This window comes from Pelodiscus sinensis, chromosome 11 (assembly GCF_052426305.1).
Source record: "Pelodiscus sinensis isolate ZL-2025 chromosome 11, ASM5242630v1, whole genome shotgun sequence".
In the NCBI taxonomy this organism is placed as follows: domain Eukaryota; kingdom Metazoa; phylum Chordata; order Testudines; family Trionychidae; genus Pelodiscus; species Pelodiscus sinensis.
In genome coordinates, this window is record NC_143062.1 from 1,925,670 (window position 1) to 1,939,329 (window position 13,660).

A 13,660-nucleotide genomic window follows, 5' to 3' on the forward strand; every position below is an offset into this window, starting at 1 on the left:
GACACATTTGCATGATGCTTTCTCTAAAGGAGTAAATCAGCACTGGGGAACCTTTTTTGGGTCGGGGGCTGCTGACGCACAGAAAAATCAGTTGGGGGCTGGTGGCTGTGGGGAGGCAGGGAGGGCTAGAGTGCCAGTGCAGGCTCCTAAATGCTGGGGGAGGCCCTAAGCCTCGGGGGCCAGATCCAGACAATCCAGGGGCCGCGTCTGACCCCTGAGCCTTAGGTTGCCCACCCTTGGGGTAAATAAATCCTCTTCGACCTTTTCCTGAACATTTCCTGATAGGGTTTGGGTTCTAGATTTCTCAGACACATCTTCCAGTCCTGTGGGTGTTCTTTTTGGGTCTGGATCATTTGTGTAGAAAGTAGGGCACGTGCTAAGACCCCCCTCAGTTCACAGCTGCACATTTCCTCAGGCAGCAGGTGACGATTGCCTTCTCTGCAGTTACCACTTCCATGACATTCAGCTTCTCTCAGTTCGAGGTTTTGAAATGTCAAGCTTCTTCCTGACCTAAGTTCACCAGGATTTTATTATTTTAGCCAAATAAAAGATAAAGTAATGGCTTGATATGTGAAGGCAAACGACCATAAACATTCTGTTTATCTTACTACGTATTAGTTATTGTAGAATGTATGATTGCCCTTAAAGCTGCTTGCACAAGTGAAGATTGGTCCCCCCAGATCTACTGGGGGACCTCATATAGAAGAAGGGATCAGCTGCCTTCAGGTCACCATTTCCCTCATTCACCCAGACATTCTTTCTGGTACCGTGAACACACCCTTGTGGGGCTTGTGATGCACGCTGGAAAGGGAGCTTGCCAGGACCGGGATGTTAATTGAGGAGAAAGGCTTAGGAGTATATGCTTCCTTGGGCCCTTCAGTCTTTCTTAGGAAATGATATACAGTCTGGAGCTGTATAATTTTAGGCTCTTTCACAACATAGGTTCCATCAGTCAGAGGGTAGAGTTAAGTGGACAGCTGTGGGCAGGAGAGTCCACAGTAGTGAGTCTTGGAGTTGTACTGTCAAAGGGTGGGGCTTGGGAAACCTTGGGGAAAAATAGTCTGTGCATGGACAGCCCTGACCTCCTACAAGTCTCAGAGGATCCATGGGGTGTATGTCCTGGGACTACCCACATTCTGCAGGAGAACTGTTAGAATAGTTTACCCCAGGTGTGAGCTCAGTTGCAAGAAACGACTGAAAGTTCATAAAGTGTCACAATAGCCTGCCACAATAAATGTTGGAAAAAAGATGCAAAGGGGAGACAAACTGAATTAGGCCAAACAAAAAGGCCTAATGAAACTACTCAAGAATTGTGTTAAGATCATGTCTCAGGCATGGGACTAGATATCAGTGAACCAAAACTAGTGTGTTGGAAATTAAGCCTAATTAACGAGGGGAAACTGGGAGGATGAATTTGTCTACCCATCATACTCTGGAATTCTTAAAAGATTTTGAGGGAGCATTGGGATGGACATGAATGGTGGCTGACTGAAAGTGGAAGGAGTGAGGTTCATCATGATCATGTCTGTAATTCCCACCCTCTCCTGGAATACCAGGATCCAGCATGACATCATTGTGCCCCCTTCAGCCTAATCCTAAGGGATGTTCTGATCATACTGGCCAGAGGGGGGGAGCAAGATGACACTGCCACTGCCATTGTCTCTGGCTAAAGCCCAAATGCTCCCTGCAATGTGAGACTGTCATCCTCCCTCAGTCCCTTTGTGTGTCCTTTTCCTTCCACTCCTTGTTTTGTTTCGTTCCTATCGCGTTCCTTTTTCTTTCTGTTTAATAAAAGCCTGAGTTAGGTGGTCAAGAGTGTGTATTCTGCAATATTCCTATAAGCCTGTGGCCAGAAAGAGGCAGCTAAAAGCAATTTCCTGAACAGCCCAATGCTAGTTCAAGTCTACCAGGTCTCAGAGTGGCTAGTGAGGCCATGTGCTGTGGCCTTTATTTTTTCCCGCAGGAAGAATACAAACAAAAGTCAGCCCCAGTGACAGAGTTTGTGTTTTCTGTCTTTTCTGTTCTTTTCTCTTCCCTCTCGTGTGTGTTTTATTTTGTTTATTAGGAAATGGAATCAGGATAACAACAACCACTCCAATCCCTCCCCACAACTTCTCTCCCTCCCACCCCAAAGGACAGTTGCTATCACTTTTTTTTTAACATCATCTTAAAAGACTTTGAACATGGGGGGGGGGGGTCTTTGTAAAGATTTTCTACAATTAAAGGGATGCCATTAAAATGAAAGCCTTAATAGTTTACATTTCACATCCTGTAATGGGTTTTCCTTTTTTGGAGGTATCTTAAGTGATGTATCTGCCATGATCCTAAGCAGGTTCAGGTCTCTGTATACCAAACCTTGAACCTTGTTTGAAAGTGTTTAATATTGGACAGTGACATATTTTGCTTCTTTGGGCCCCATATAGTTCGTCAACATTTACACTACAGCACCTCTCTTCCCATCATGATTGAAAAATTATGTAAGAACTCGGAAGGATAATCCTTGTGGAATTTATTTCCCTGGATTTTATTTCAAGACAGTGTGATGTGTGCTATAGTTCTCGGAGTACTTGTAACAATTTAAATGTTTTCCTTGAAAATGTTTCCTTTTCAATAACTTTCTATTTCTTTTACCCACTAGGAACAATATCATACTATTCTTTGTATTATAAATTGTGTAGTGAGTTTGCAGACAATACCAGCTGATGTGGAGGATGCCTTATTTAACCGGGCCATTAAAGCTTTTACCAAGGCAAGTAACAACTCTCCCATGAAACTGGCTGTGTTGTAGATTATGGAGGATGAAGCAATAGTCTTAGTAAAAAATGTTAGTAATTCATTAATAGTGGTTATACTGACATCTGTTTCAAAGTATAAAAGTTTTGTCATAGCAATCCTCCCCAAGCACAGGTCAGTGGTGGGTGCTGAGCATCTCTGAAGTAAAAATAGTGCCTTCAAACAGTATCTTCTCTCTTCTCAGGCATAATTTTTAAGTCTTCCTAGGCTGCTTCCACTTGCTAGAAGTTGAAGTTAGACTACTTCAAACATAAAGAAGACGCTTTTAACTGTGAGGATAATTAGCCACTGGAACATCTTATCCAGGCATATGGTAGATTCTTCAGCACTTGGAGTCTTTATATCAGGACTGGATGGCTTTCTAAAAGAGATGATGCATTTAAACCATTAGCTGTTGGGCTCAGTTCAGGAGTTACTGGGTGAAATTAATTACCCAGGTTATTCAGGACAGACGAATGTCCCTTACAGCCATAAATCCATGACTTTGGACTCTGCAAAAAAGATGCTGTCTACTGAGCATTCTGTTGGGAATATTCATTCCTCAATATCAGTCTAAACTGATCGTATGCACAATCATAGGCATGAGCCTGGAACAGTTTAGTCAGTAACATCTTTCAGAGCTGTCTATGTGCCCTGTACAGCATAGTACCCACTCCTGCAGGCATAAAGAGCAGAGTAGTTCCAGCCGCCGCTTGGTTTCTAATTACTGCCTGTGACAAGATAGGAACCATCTGCTTCCTCATAGGTTCTTAAATATAATGTTGTTGTATGTTATCGTTTGGGGGAGGGGTTTGTATTTTTGGGGGGAAAAAAACTTTTATGAGTCTTCCCCAGTACTGAGGTGGAGGTTTACATGGCTAAGACTACCTCCAGACTTAAAAATCTGTCCTTTTTTTTAGGTAGCGACATACATAAAGGATGAACATATTAAATACCTTTTCTGTTTAGGAGAGTCACATATTCCAGACAAATGTTCAATTTGCTAATCTTTTTCTGATCAAATCTTTGTCATGTTTGTCCTAAAATGTTTGAAGCAAAAGTCAAATCAGTGAAGAGCATTTTGGACTCTGAAGGCCCTTCTTGAAAACAATTTGCTGCTTTAAAACCAGTCTGTTACTTTCTGCTATCAGAAACACTATTCTGAGACCCAATAGGAGTTGTTTCTAAGAGATCTTCTGCAAGTCAGAAATATGCTGAGCCATCTCTTTAGTTCATTCTGCAAATGCTCTTGCCTGAGGTAAGAAGGATGAGAGATCTTCAGATGGTGTTCTACTGCTTATTATTGGCCAAGAAGTGATCTAATATTCATCAATCTGCCTTCTTTTAAAACTAGTTGGTTCCACGCATCTTCAAGGTCTACGAATCTTACTCTGTTTGCTTCAGTACCATGTTGTCTCTCTGGCAACCAATACCTCTTCTTAATATCAATGTGACAGGTACTGTCTGCCACAGATTTTTTTAGTATTGTATATTAATAAGAAGATTCTATATGTCGAGACTTTCAACTGGTATTGTTGAGATTTGTTCGGCTCACCTTGGTACCAATTCCTTTCGCAATGCAGGCAGCTTTCAGAAATTCTCCAATCATAGTGATCACTCCAGAATCAGTCTCCTCAGTTGGCTGTTTCTCCAGTATCTACAGAATCTTAAGTCCCTTCTGCTACTGGAACTGATGGTCCCTGTGATCATCATCTGTGTTACCAATATCTGTTTCTCAGATATGAGGATCTGGATCTCTGCAGCCTGTGAAAACACCCCTGGAGGAGTTCTACTTTTCTGCCTCTTTGTCTCATGATGGTAGAAGCCTTTCTCCTAGATTCTCTTCTCTTTTTCATAGACTGGCTCCTGAATAAGGCTTGAAAAAGAGTCCATGTTATAGATCCCATACTTCTGATGTTTCATCCCATGTTGTGGCATTGTATGCCTTTCTGATATGGGATACAGTCTTGGCCATATTAGTCAGGGTAGAAGCATCATTGTTTTCCTGCTCTTTATTCATCCACATCTGGGTCTAAAATTAGATCACCATCTCCTGAGGAACTTTCCAAGATAGCCCAACCATATAACTAGGAGCTTGTATAACAATTTGAAAAAAAACCTCATACCAAGGAGCGAGGGTATCAGTCCATTCAATTGGCTATTTTTCATCTTCATCAGATGAAGCTGTACACAATCCATAATGTGACACAAGTTTTTGTTCGTTTTGTTCATCAATGACAACAGGTGAAATCTATAGGTCTTTTGATTAATTGCAGTTCATTTACAAGATTAACTAAAAAAATGAATCATGAAGAAAATTAGTTATGACTAATCGCAGTTTTAAGCATGCCATTAAGCAACAGAATACCAACTGAAATGTATTAAATAATTTTGGATGTTCTTCTACATTTACAAGTATATTGATTTCAGCTACCACACAGAATACAAAGTGTATACTGCTCACTTAATATTTTAATTACGAACACTTACACTGTAAAAATTATGAACAAAAGAAATAGTATTTTTCAGTTCATCCTGTACAGGTTCTGCAGTGCAGTCTCTTTATTGTGAGAGTGCAACTTACAAATGCAACTTTGTTATAATATAACTGCACTCAGAACTAAAACAATGTAAAACTGTAGAGCCTACAAGTCCATTCAGTCCCACTTCTTGTTCAGCCAGTTGCTAAACCAAACAAGGGAGATAGTGCTGCCTACTTCTTCTTTATAATGTTGTCTGAAAGTGAGAACAGGTGTTCACATAGCTGGTATTGCAAGGTATTTATGTGCCAAATATGCTAAATATTCATATGCCCTTTTGTGCTTTCGCACCATTTTCAACAGGGCATGCTTCTGTGATGATGCCTGTTAAAAATATAATGCGTTAATTAAATTTGTGACTGGACTTCTTGGGGGCTCCAGAGCTCCACTTTTTCCTTCCCTGTCAATGCTGCAGGCCTCAGCCTGCTGGTTTTTCCCCGTGAGTGTTCCAGGCTCAGAGCACCCACAGAGCTGCCAACAATGCTGGACTAGAGGTGTTGTTAGACTAGGATTACAGAGGTTCTTTCTGTATTTGAAAATGTAGAAAACATCCAAAATATTTAAATATGATGCTGTTGTTTAACAGTGCGATTAATCACAATCAATTTTTAATTGTTTGACAGCCCTAGGAATCTGTAAGTATTTCTGTTTTATCCCCTTGACCTGGAACTCAGGCTTCCCTCGTGAAGTCACTCGTGAAGTCATTCTGCCGCTCTATTCTGCACTAGTTAGGCCTCAGCTGGAGTACTGTGTCCAGTTCTGGGCGCCACATTTCAAGAAAGATGTGGAGAAATTGGAAAGGGTACAGAGAAGAGCGACAAGAATGATTAAAGGTCTAGAGAACATGACCTATGAAGCCAGGCTTCATGAACTGGGCTTGTTTAGTTTGGAAAAAAGAAGATTAAGGGGGGACATGATAGCGGTTTTCAAATATCTAAAAGGGTGTCACAAGGAGGAAGGCGAAAATTTGTTCCTCTTGGTTTCTGAGGACAGGACAAGGAGTAATGGGCTTAAAGTGCAGCAGGGGAGGTTTAGATTGGACATTAGGAAAAAATTCCTAACTGTCAGGGTGGTCAAATATTGGAATAAATTGCCAAGGGAGGTGGTGGAATCTCCCTCTCTGGAGATATTTAAGAACAGGTTAGATAGACATCTGTCAGGGATGGTGTAGACGGAGCTTGATCCTGCCTTGAGGGCGGGGGGCTGGACTCGATGACCTCTCGAGGTCCCTTCCAGTCCTATTATTCTATGATTCTATGATTCTATGATTCCCCACCATAACCCATAGATCAACCCATCCAGCATGGGATTTGAGCTGTTTCCAATCTGCCTCCCAGATTCATGATTTCCAGACAGTGTGATTTCATAACCCATGCTCTCAGGCACTCCATGTCCTGCAGCTGCCTTCAGAACTTCCCCTACGTGAAGGAGAAAGCTGTGCCAATTAATAGAACTTCACATTGTATTCCTTAGTGCAGTGTTCTCTAGTGTGTTTGGGTGGAGTGAAATAATCCACATCCTAACAATTTCTCCCAGTCATTCATATCCATGGAAATAGCATTCTGTTGGATAAGGACACAAAAGGGAGCATGTAGCAGAAGTGAAGTCCCCATCCCCATTCTATAGATGCACAGTCTCCATCCACACACACAGGTGGTGAGAACCTGGGATATATGCATATCAACAAGTGCTTATAAAAGCAGATGTTAAGTTTTGTAAGGGCTGAATTTAGTCGTGGTGGGTTCCATTGATGGTCAACTCAGAGAGGCTTCCTCTCATGAAGTATATGAAATAATTTGAAATGAAGGCTCATACATATCTAATGTAGGGATGTTAAATATCGGTTAATTGAACAGTCAAGTAACCTCATGAAATTTTATCGGCTAGTCGACTATTCTATAGTCCTCAGGGATAGGGCCAGAAGCCACTGTATCAGAGCTAGCAGCCATGGGTGCCAGGTGGGAGCTGGTCTGCGAGGGGAGCCCATTTAAAGACCAGCTGCCTGTCACTTTGTACTGCTGTGGCTGAGGCGGCAGCGTGGGGGGGCAGCAGTTTCTGTGTCCCCACCTTGCTCCTAATACACTTTAAATGCAGAGCTGCAGCAGGGGTAGGTTCCGGACCCGGCCTGAGACAGGCTGCTGGCCAGACTGCTAAAAAAATGTACCGGCAGGGAGAGGGAAATGCGCGTAGTTAATTGACTATACTGTTACATCCCTAATCGACTGCTCTTCAGCCAGTAGCCATTCAGACTGTAGACATGAGCACGACCGCTCTCCTTTTGTTTCTAACCACCATTTTATTTTAAACCTGTCAAAAGACAGAGCTAAAGAATCCACTATAGTTCAGACCTCTAGTGATTTATGAAAAATACGCTATTTCCTGGTTTGCATTGTGCCATACCATACAGTAAAACATAAAACATTAAAATAAATTTCTCCCTTTTTTCCAGGTGAGTTTGGATTCTGAAGATGGGCTACAAGTTTACAACACCCTGAGAAAAATATTTAAACAAATACTAGAAGCAAGAAGAAAGGACCGCAGAGAAGAAACGGATAACTCTTCTTGATGTTTACAAAGTTATGCTGGGGACTTCAGTGATCCTGTCCAATTCATTTACCTGCAACAGTATTTTGTGCTAATTGGCATATGTTTTCCAAATTTTAGTTTTAGTTAAATACATTTTTTTTTCAAAAAGGGGAACGGTAGTGAGCCTTATTTCGTTATACAAGTTGATATTTTAATAAGCTGCTACTATGTGATTGTACTGTAGCATTTGGTCTGAAGCAATATGCTTTTATATTGTGAACTGTTTTGAAACTATTTATTGATTTAGAAGTCTCATCAATAATCTATATTTTTATGTTAAACAATTGCCACAATGTCAGTGCCATGTTATACAATGATTTAATGTATTAATATTTATGTATTCATGTTTACATTAATTTCATTTTACTTTACCATAAATAAATCCTACTACACTCTCATGTACTTACTGAAGTTCTTGAAAATCTTAAAATAAGATTCATTCTAGTAAACAAACTTCTAGAAAAAAATCCTTTATACATAGTTTATAGTATATCACCAAGGTTATGTCTACACTGCCGGTTCTGCTGGCAGTGAGTATGCAAATGAGGCATGGATTAGCATATCAATGTGCTTCATTTGCATAATTTATGCAAGGCATTTTTGCATAAAGGGTTTTTGTGGGGGAAAAAAAGTAGAGTGGACGTTTTCTTTTTGTGCAAAAACTCCTTTTCCCACCAGATCCTTATGCCCCAAGAAAGGAGGTTTACCGATTTGGCAGGGAAAGGGGTTTTTGCGCAAAAAGAAAACGTCCACGCTACTTCTTTTTTCACAAAAAGACTTTGTGCCAAAAGTGCCTTGCATAAATTATGCAAATGAGGTGTGTTGATATGCTAATCCATGCCTCATTTGCATACTCACTGCCAGCAAAACCGGCAGTGTAGACGTAGCCCAAATGTTTTAATGTTACTTTCTTATTTGTCATAAAAAAACCCTAACACACATTTAGCTTTGCAGCGTATGTGCCTATTTACCAACTTTTTTTACCAATATTTTAGGCATTTTAATAACAAAAAGTTTTGACATTTTATTTTTAAAGGGAAGTTGATTGTATCTTAAGGTAATTGAAAGAGTAATATTTTCCAACTGGCTAAAGGAACCTAAAGATGTTTGCCTCATTTGAAAAGTGACTTAAATTTGAAAGGCCTCATTCTTTACTCACAGTAGACATAACTTATATGAGTAACCTATAAAAATTAAATCAATGAAAATATTAAATGTAAAAAGTGTATTGCAGATGCCAAAGTACTGTATTACTTTTTTGTGTCTTTGAATGAGATATCATTTTCTATTTATTTCATTAAAGGCATCAGTGTATCCTCAAATAACAATTTATGTTTATGAATTAGAATTCAGATTTGTTCCCCAATTTTCAGGTTACAGCCCCTATGGTAAAGTAAACTTTAAAAAAATCCTTCCTTGTGCTAAAATATTTACTGTACAACACCATCTTTGACTACATATATTCAGTTAAAAACAAGACTGTTTGCTCTGTTAGTAATTTATAAATACTAACTGCAAGATAGCCCCGTATACCAAATTCAGAGCCTAGCAAATCAGTTCTTGCCTTTGTGGAATGATCTTAAAATGTGTGCATGTGGAAGTAAAATACTGTATGTGAAACCCTTCCAAAAAACTTGGTAAACTAAAACTCACCAGTCATAGAAATACTAACATCCAGATCAACTTCAATTTACATGCCTTGCTATCATATATATAGTAGCCCAATGTCTGAGAGTCTGTAATGCTGAAATGCTGGCTGTTCCCTCTGGGTGGCCTGTGCTGCATGGGGAGCGTGGGCCCCCAACGGCTGCTTCCTCCACTTGCTCCCCTGCGGCAGCCCATCTGAGTGGCGCAGAAGTCAGCCGAGCGCCACGGTGGGAGGGGAAGGAGGGCGGGGTGGTGCCGTGCAGCGTGACAGCGGATCCAGACCCCACCCCCTGGCCGTGAATGTCACTGCCCCATCCCCCTTCGCCTCCCACAGTGGCGCTTGGCTGACTTTGGCGCCACTCAGCCAGGGAGAGCAAGTAGGGCAAGTGACCGTTTGGGCTCCGCGCTCCCCATGCAGCATGGGGAGCGTGGAGCCCAAATGGCCATTTAGGCTTCGCGGTCCCCCGAGTGAGAGGCAGGAGGGGGAGGAGAAGAGAAGGAGAGAGACAGAGAGAGAGGCAGGAGGCAGAGGAAAGCTGAGAGAGGGGTAGGAGGGAGGCAGTAGGAGGAGGAGAGAGAGACAGACAGACGTGGAAGAGAGACCCGAAAATCCCATCTTATGATTTTCGTATCTTGGCTAGTCCATATATAATACTCAAGTCCAGGTTTCAGAGCTTGACAAGACATTCTATTCAACTTCCAGCATTCAAAAACTCAAAGCACAAATCCAGTCCCTTAGCTATATTAATTCATTAGCTATATTAATCTTTCTGAGATGGGTGCTATGGTTGGCGTGAGTTTGAGGAACCAAGTGTATGAACTGTGATTAGTTGTGTGGTGGATACAGGCCTGCTGGTTGCTCCCTGAGGGTGGGTAGAGGAATGTGGCTAATTACCACTGTGCCCCCTTCCTGAAGGCCCCAAGAGTGAATCGTGGGGGCACTGAGTGGAGGGAGTTTGATTATTGGCCGAATGCCTTTGGGGGAAATAGAAGAGAGGAGTTGAAGGAAAGGTTTTGGGGGTAGTAAGACTATGTTGAGGGTGTGGAAGAAAACAGTCTTCAGTCTGCGTTGTGTTTAAGCAACAAGCAGCCAGAGGCAGTTTTATTACGAGCTGCAACAAGGGAAAAACTGGTTCGGACAGGGGGGGAGCCCCCCCCCACACTTCCGAGGCAGATCTTCGAATACCAGCAATTCTGAAGCAGTTTCTATACTGCCTATTAGATATAATAACAATAACAATTAGTCTCCTTCCCATTACAAACACCAATGGCTAACAGTTATTTAGTTCTACCCAGATGCTCCTTATCTCAAGGTCCCTGCCAGAGTCAGTATTCTATCCTTATCTCTGTATAGAGGCGAAGGCAGTGTCTAATTACAGATCTCGCCTTGTCAGGCCACAGACTTAGCCTGACTCTTGCTCTCTTGTTAACAAGACCAAGATGGCTGCCCACAAATTCCCTTGTTCCCTTTTCCTGCCTCCACAAGGGCAAGGGGAAGAAGGAATCTTTCAGGTGCAGGGATCTGGTGAAACGAGGGAAGTAGGGTTCAGTCAGTTGCCATAGGAGAAGGGGAGGGGTTTGGCAATGTGACCTAATAGTGTAGCTGATGAGGGAGCATCGGGGCCTGTACTTGGAGCACATTAAGAGTCACACTGTGTCAAGTAGGGAGTGTGGCAATCAAGGCTCTGGTAGGTGAGCCATTGTGTTTGGCTCGAGGAGAGCACAGCTATGGGGAGAGAGAGGGCAGACTGCAGCCGCACAAGCTCACACAAATCTCAGGCTGAGCAAAAACCTGTAGGAATACACGAAGTTATGTTTCTAAATGTTGACTGATATGAAATCATGTGCTTGCCCTGAACTTTAGGGCAGAAGGGAGCAGGCAGACCATAGGGATTGGGAACGTGATACAGTAGAAAAGGGGGGGGGAAGGGCAGCTGCAAATCTACAGTGTCAGAAATTAAGGCTGGAGGGGAGGGCTAGGCTGTGGAAGAGTTGGCGTTCTCTGCTGGTGCACTGGTGGCTAGGAAGTAGCAGAATCTGTACAGGGAAGGGTCTGGGACAGTAGTTGGATTTGAGGTAAGCAGGTGGGTCATGAGCTAATAGGTGCATAGCTACTTCGCTGACCAAAGCTCTGCCTTTGAGCTAGAAAACCAGCCAGCCCCAGAGCTGCTAAGAGGCTTCTAGAGCTGAGCTGTAGGTATTGCCTGCTAATTGGCTTACGGTTAGACTGCATCTCCTTAGTATGGGGCCATCCTCAATCTTATCCCTTTCCTTGTTGGCTTCCGGGAGGCAGAATCATGCTGTGTTTTCTAAAAGCCTCATTTATTGACCCATTTTACAGCCCATTTTGCACCAGTTTCAATACCTACCTATAAGCGAAGGTTTGTAGTGGTAGGAGTTTTTGTTAGTCAGATAGAGGGAAACAAATATGAGCTAATTAGCAAAATGTATTAAAAGGAGGCAATATTTAGGTACTTAATTTTCAGATCTGATCACAGTTACCAAGAAGACAACAAACAATAGAAAGCCTAACCCTGCCTAGATATTGTAGGCAGCAATAAGGACCAGCGTCACATAGCTAGGAGTTGCTCATAAAATTAACAACCCCCGCTATCTCGAGCCTTTGCCCACAATTTTTGGAATTGCTAACTGCCTTCCCTGTGTGCTTTAACTGGCAACATTTCCCCAGCTACAGCTACGGGGTCTAAGATGAAACGAGCAAAATGTTATTAGTGGGAAAGGGAACACAGCATCAGCTTGAGAAAATACAGCAACGCTCCATGTGGCTAAATGACAAATCAAGCACTTCCCAATGGGGACCTTAGAAGTAATCCATTAACTCTGTCTCTTAGAAACGCAGAGTGAGCGGAGGCCAGCCGGCCTTTACTCCATCACTTTCCCTTCCCCCTCTGCTAAAGGCCACTCGTGGGCCAGTGTCAGTGGCTATCATGGCTCCCACGTCCTGAGGTGAATGTGACTGGCCTTGTCTCCAGGGAAGTGCTGCCTGGTCCCAGGGCTCCGCCACCTCACCCACATAAATTGATTTTGGTTTCAGTGAGTGATGGGTGGACGGGACCGTGCTGAAGCTCTGAAAGCCCTGCCGTAGGCATCTGGGGATGGAATATTGCTGCCCCACTACTGGCCCTCCCCACTCTAGGGTGGCTCAGACCATGTGCTGCCTGTCCTTCCTTCTGCGCCGGGGGGCAGGGAGGCTCAGGCCAGCTCGCAGCCTCTTCTGTCCCTGCTGCTCCGGAGGCCAGGGAGTTTGGGGTTGGCTCAGGCTGCCCGGCCTCTTCTGTCCCTGCTGCCTCAGGGAGGCTGGGTGTGCATACGCACTCTTCCCCTCCCTGGGGGGGAGGAATATGCCTGCATTCTCCGTACACTGTTCCTCCTCTTCCCCTCCCCATGTTGGGGGCAGGGCCTCAGCAAAGGGGGCAGGGCTGTAGGTGGGGCTGGGGGCCTGCCTCCCTCAGCCCCAGCTGCACTGACCACCCACTGTGGGCAGGCATAAGCCCGTCCACATCTAAAGGACCTTCCCTCAGCCTACAGGGAGGATCCACTGAGCCCTGGAGTCCAACTGATTATGGGGGACAAATAAAACAAACAGTGGCAGACTAGAAGGTCAGGGGGCCCAGATGGGGACACCAAGCAGAGACCCCCAGATAGCACCCACTGCTCCCCAAAAGCATCGAGGGAGCCAGCAGATGCCGCTCAGAGGAACCTTGCCTGGATACATGAATGGATAGAAGAATGGAAATAGACCCCTCCCCAAGCCCACCTCTGCTCCCTGCTTTTATAAATGGCCACCACAGCCAGGAGGAGGTTGACGAGGGGGTCTTGTGACTTTGTGGGGGCCACAGATGGGGTGCACGTCAATCAACTGGCAAGGGGTGAAGTGCAGCTAGAACCTCAACAAGAGGTTGTGGAGGAGCTAAGAGTGAGGCTGTGATCTGGGGCGTGCCAGGGTCTCCCTTACACCACAGGAGGGGAAGCATAGGAAGAGGGATAAAGCACACCTAGAACACTCCCATGCTGACAGTGCCATGGAGGAGTCTCCAACCGATGTTCCTGGTGGGCCGCAAAACCAAGGTGGAATACAAACTAGCCCATTGGGG

General features: G+C 43.8%; 1 protein-coding gene across 9 annotated transcripts in view; it reads left to right on the top strand.

Annotated features, from left to right (window-relative positions):
* PTPDC1 (protein tyrosine phosphatase domain containing 1) overlaps positions 1-8,296 on the top strand; it is a 50,168-nt gene extending 41,872 nt beyond the window's left edge. For all 9 annotated transcript variants that reach the window (XM_075939685.2, XM_075939690.2, XM_075939689.2 and 6 more), the window contains 2 exons: positions 2,639-2,749; positions 7,762-8,296. In XM_075939685.2, the coding sequence (XP_075795800.2) occupies positions 2,639-2,749; positions 7,762-7,878 (228 nt within the window). In that variant the 3' untranslated portion in view covers positions 7,879-8,296. The remainder of the gene's footprint in view (positions 1-2,638; positions 2,750-7,761) is intronic.
* The last annotated feature ends 5,364 nt before the right edge of the window (positions 8,297-13,660 follow it).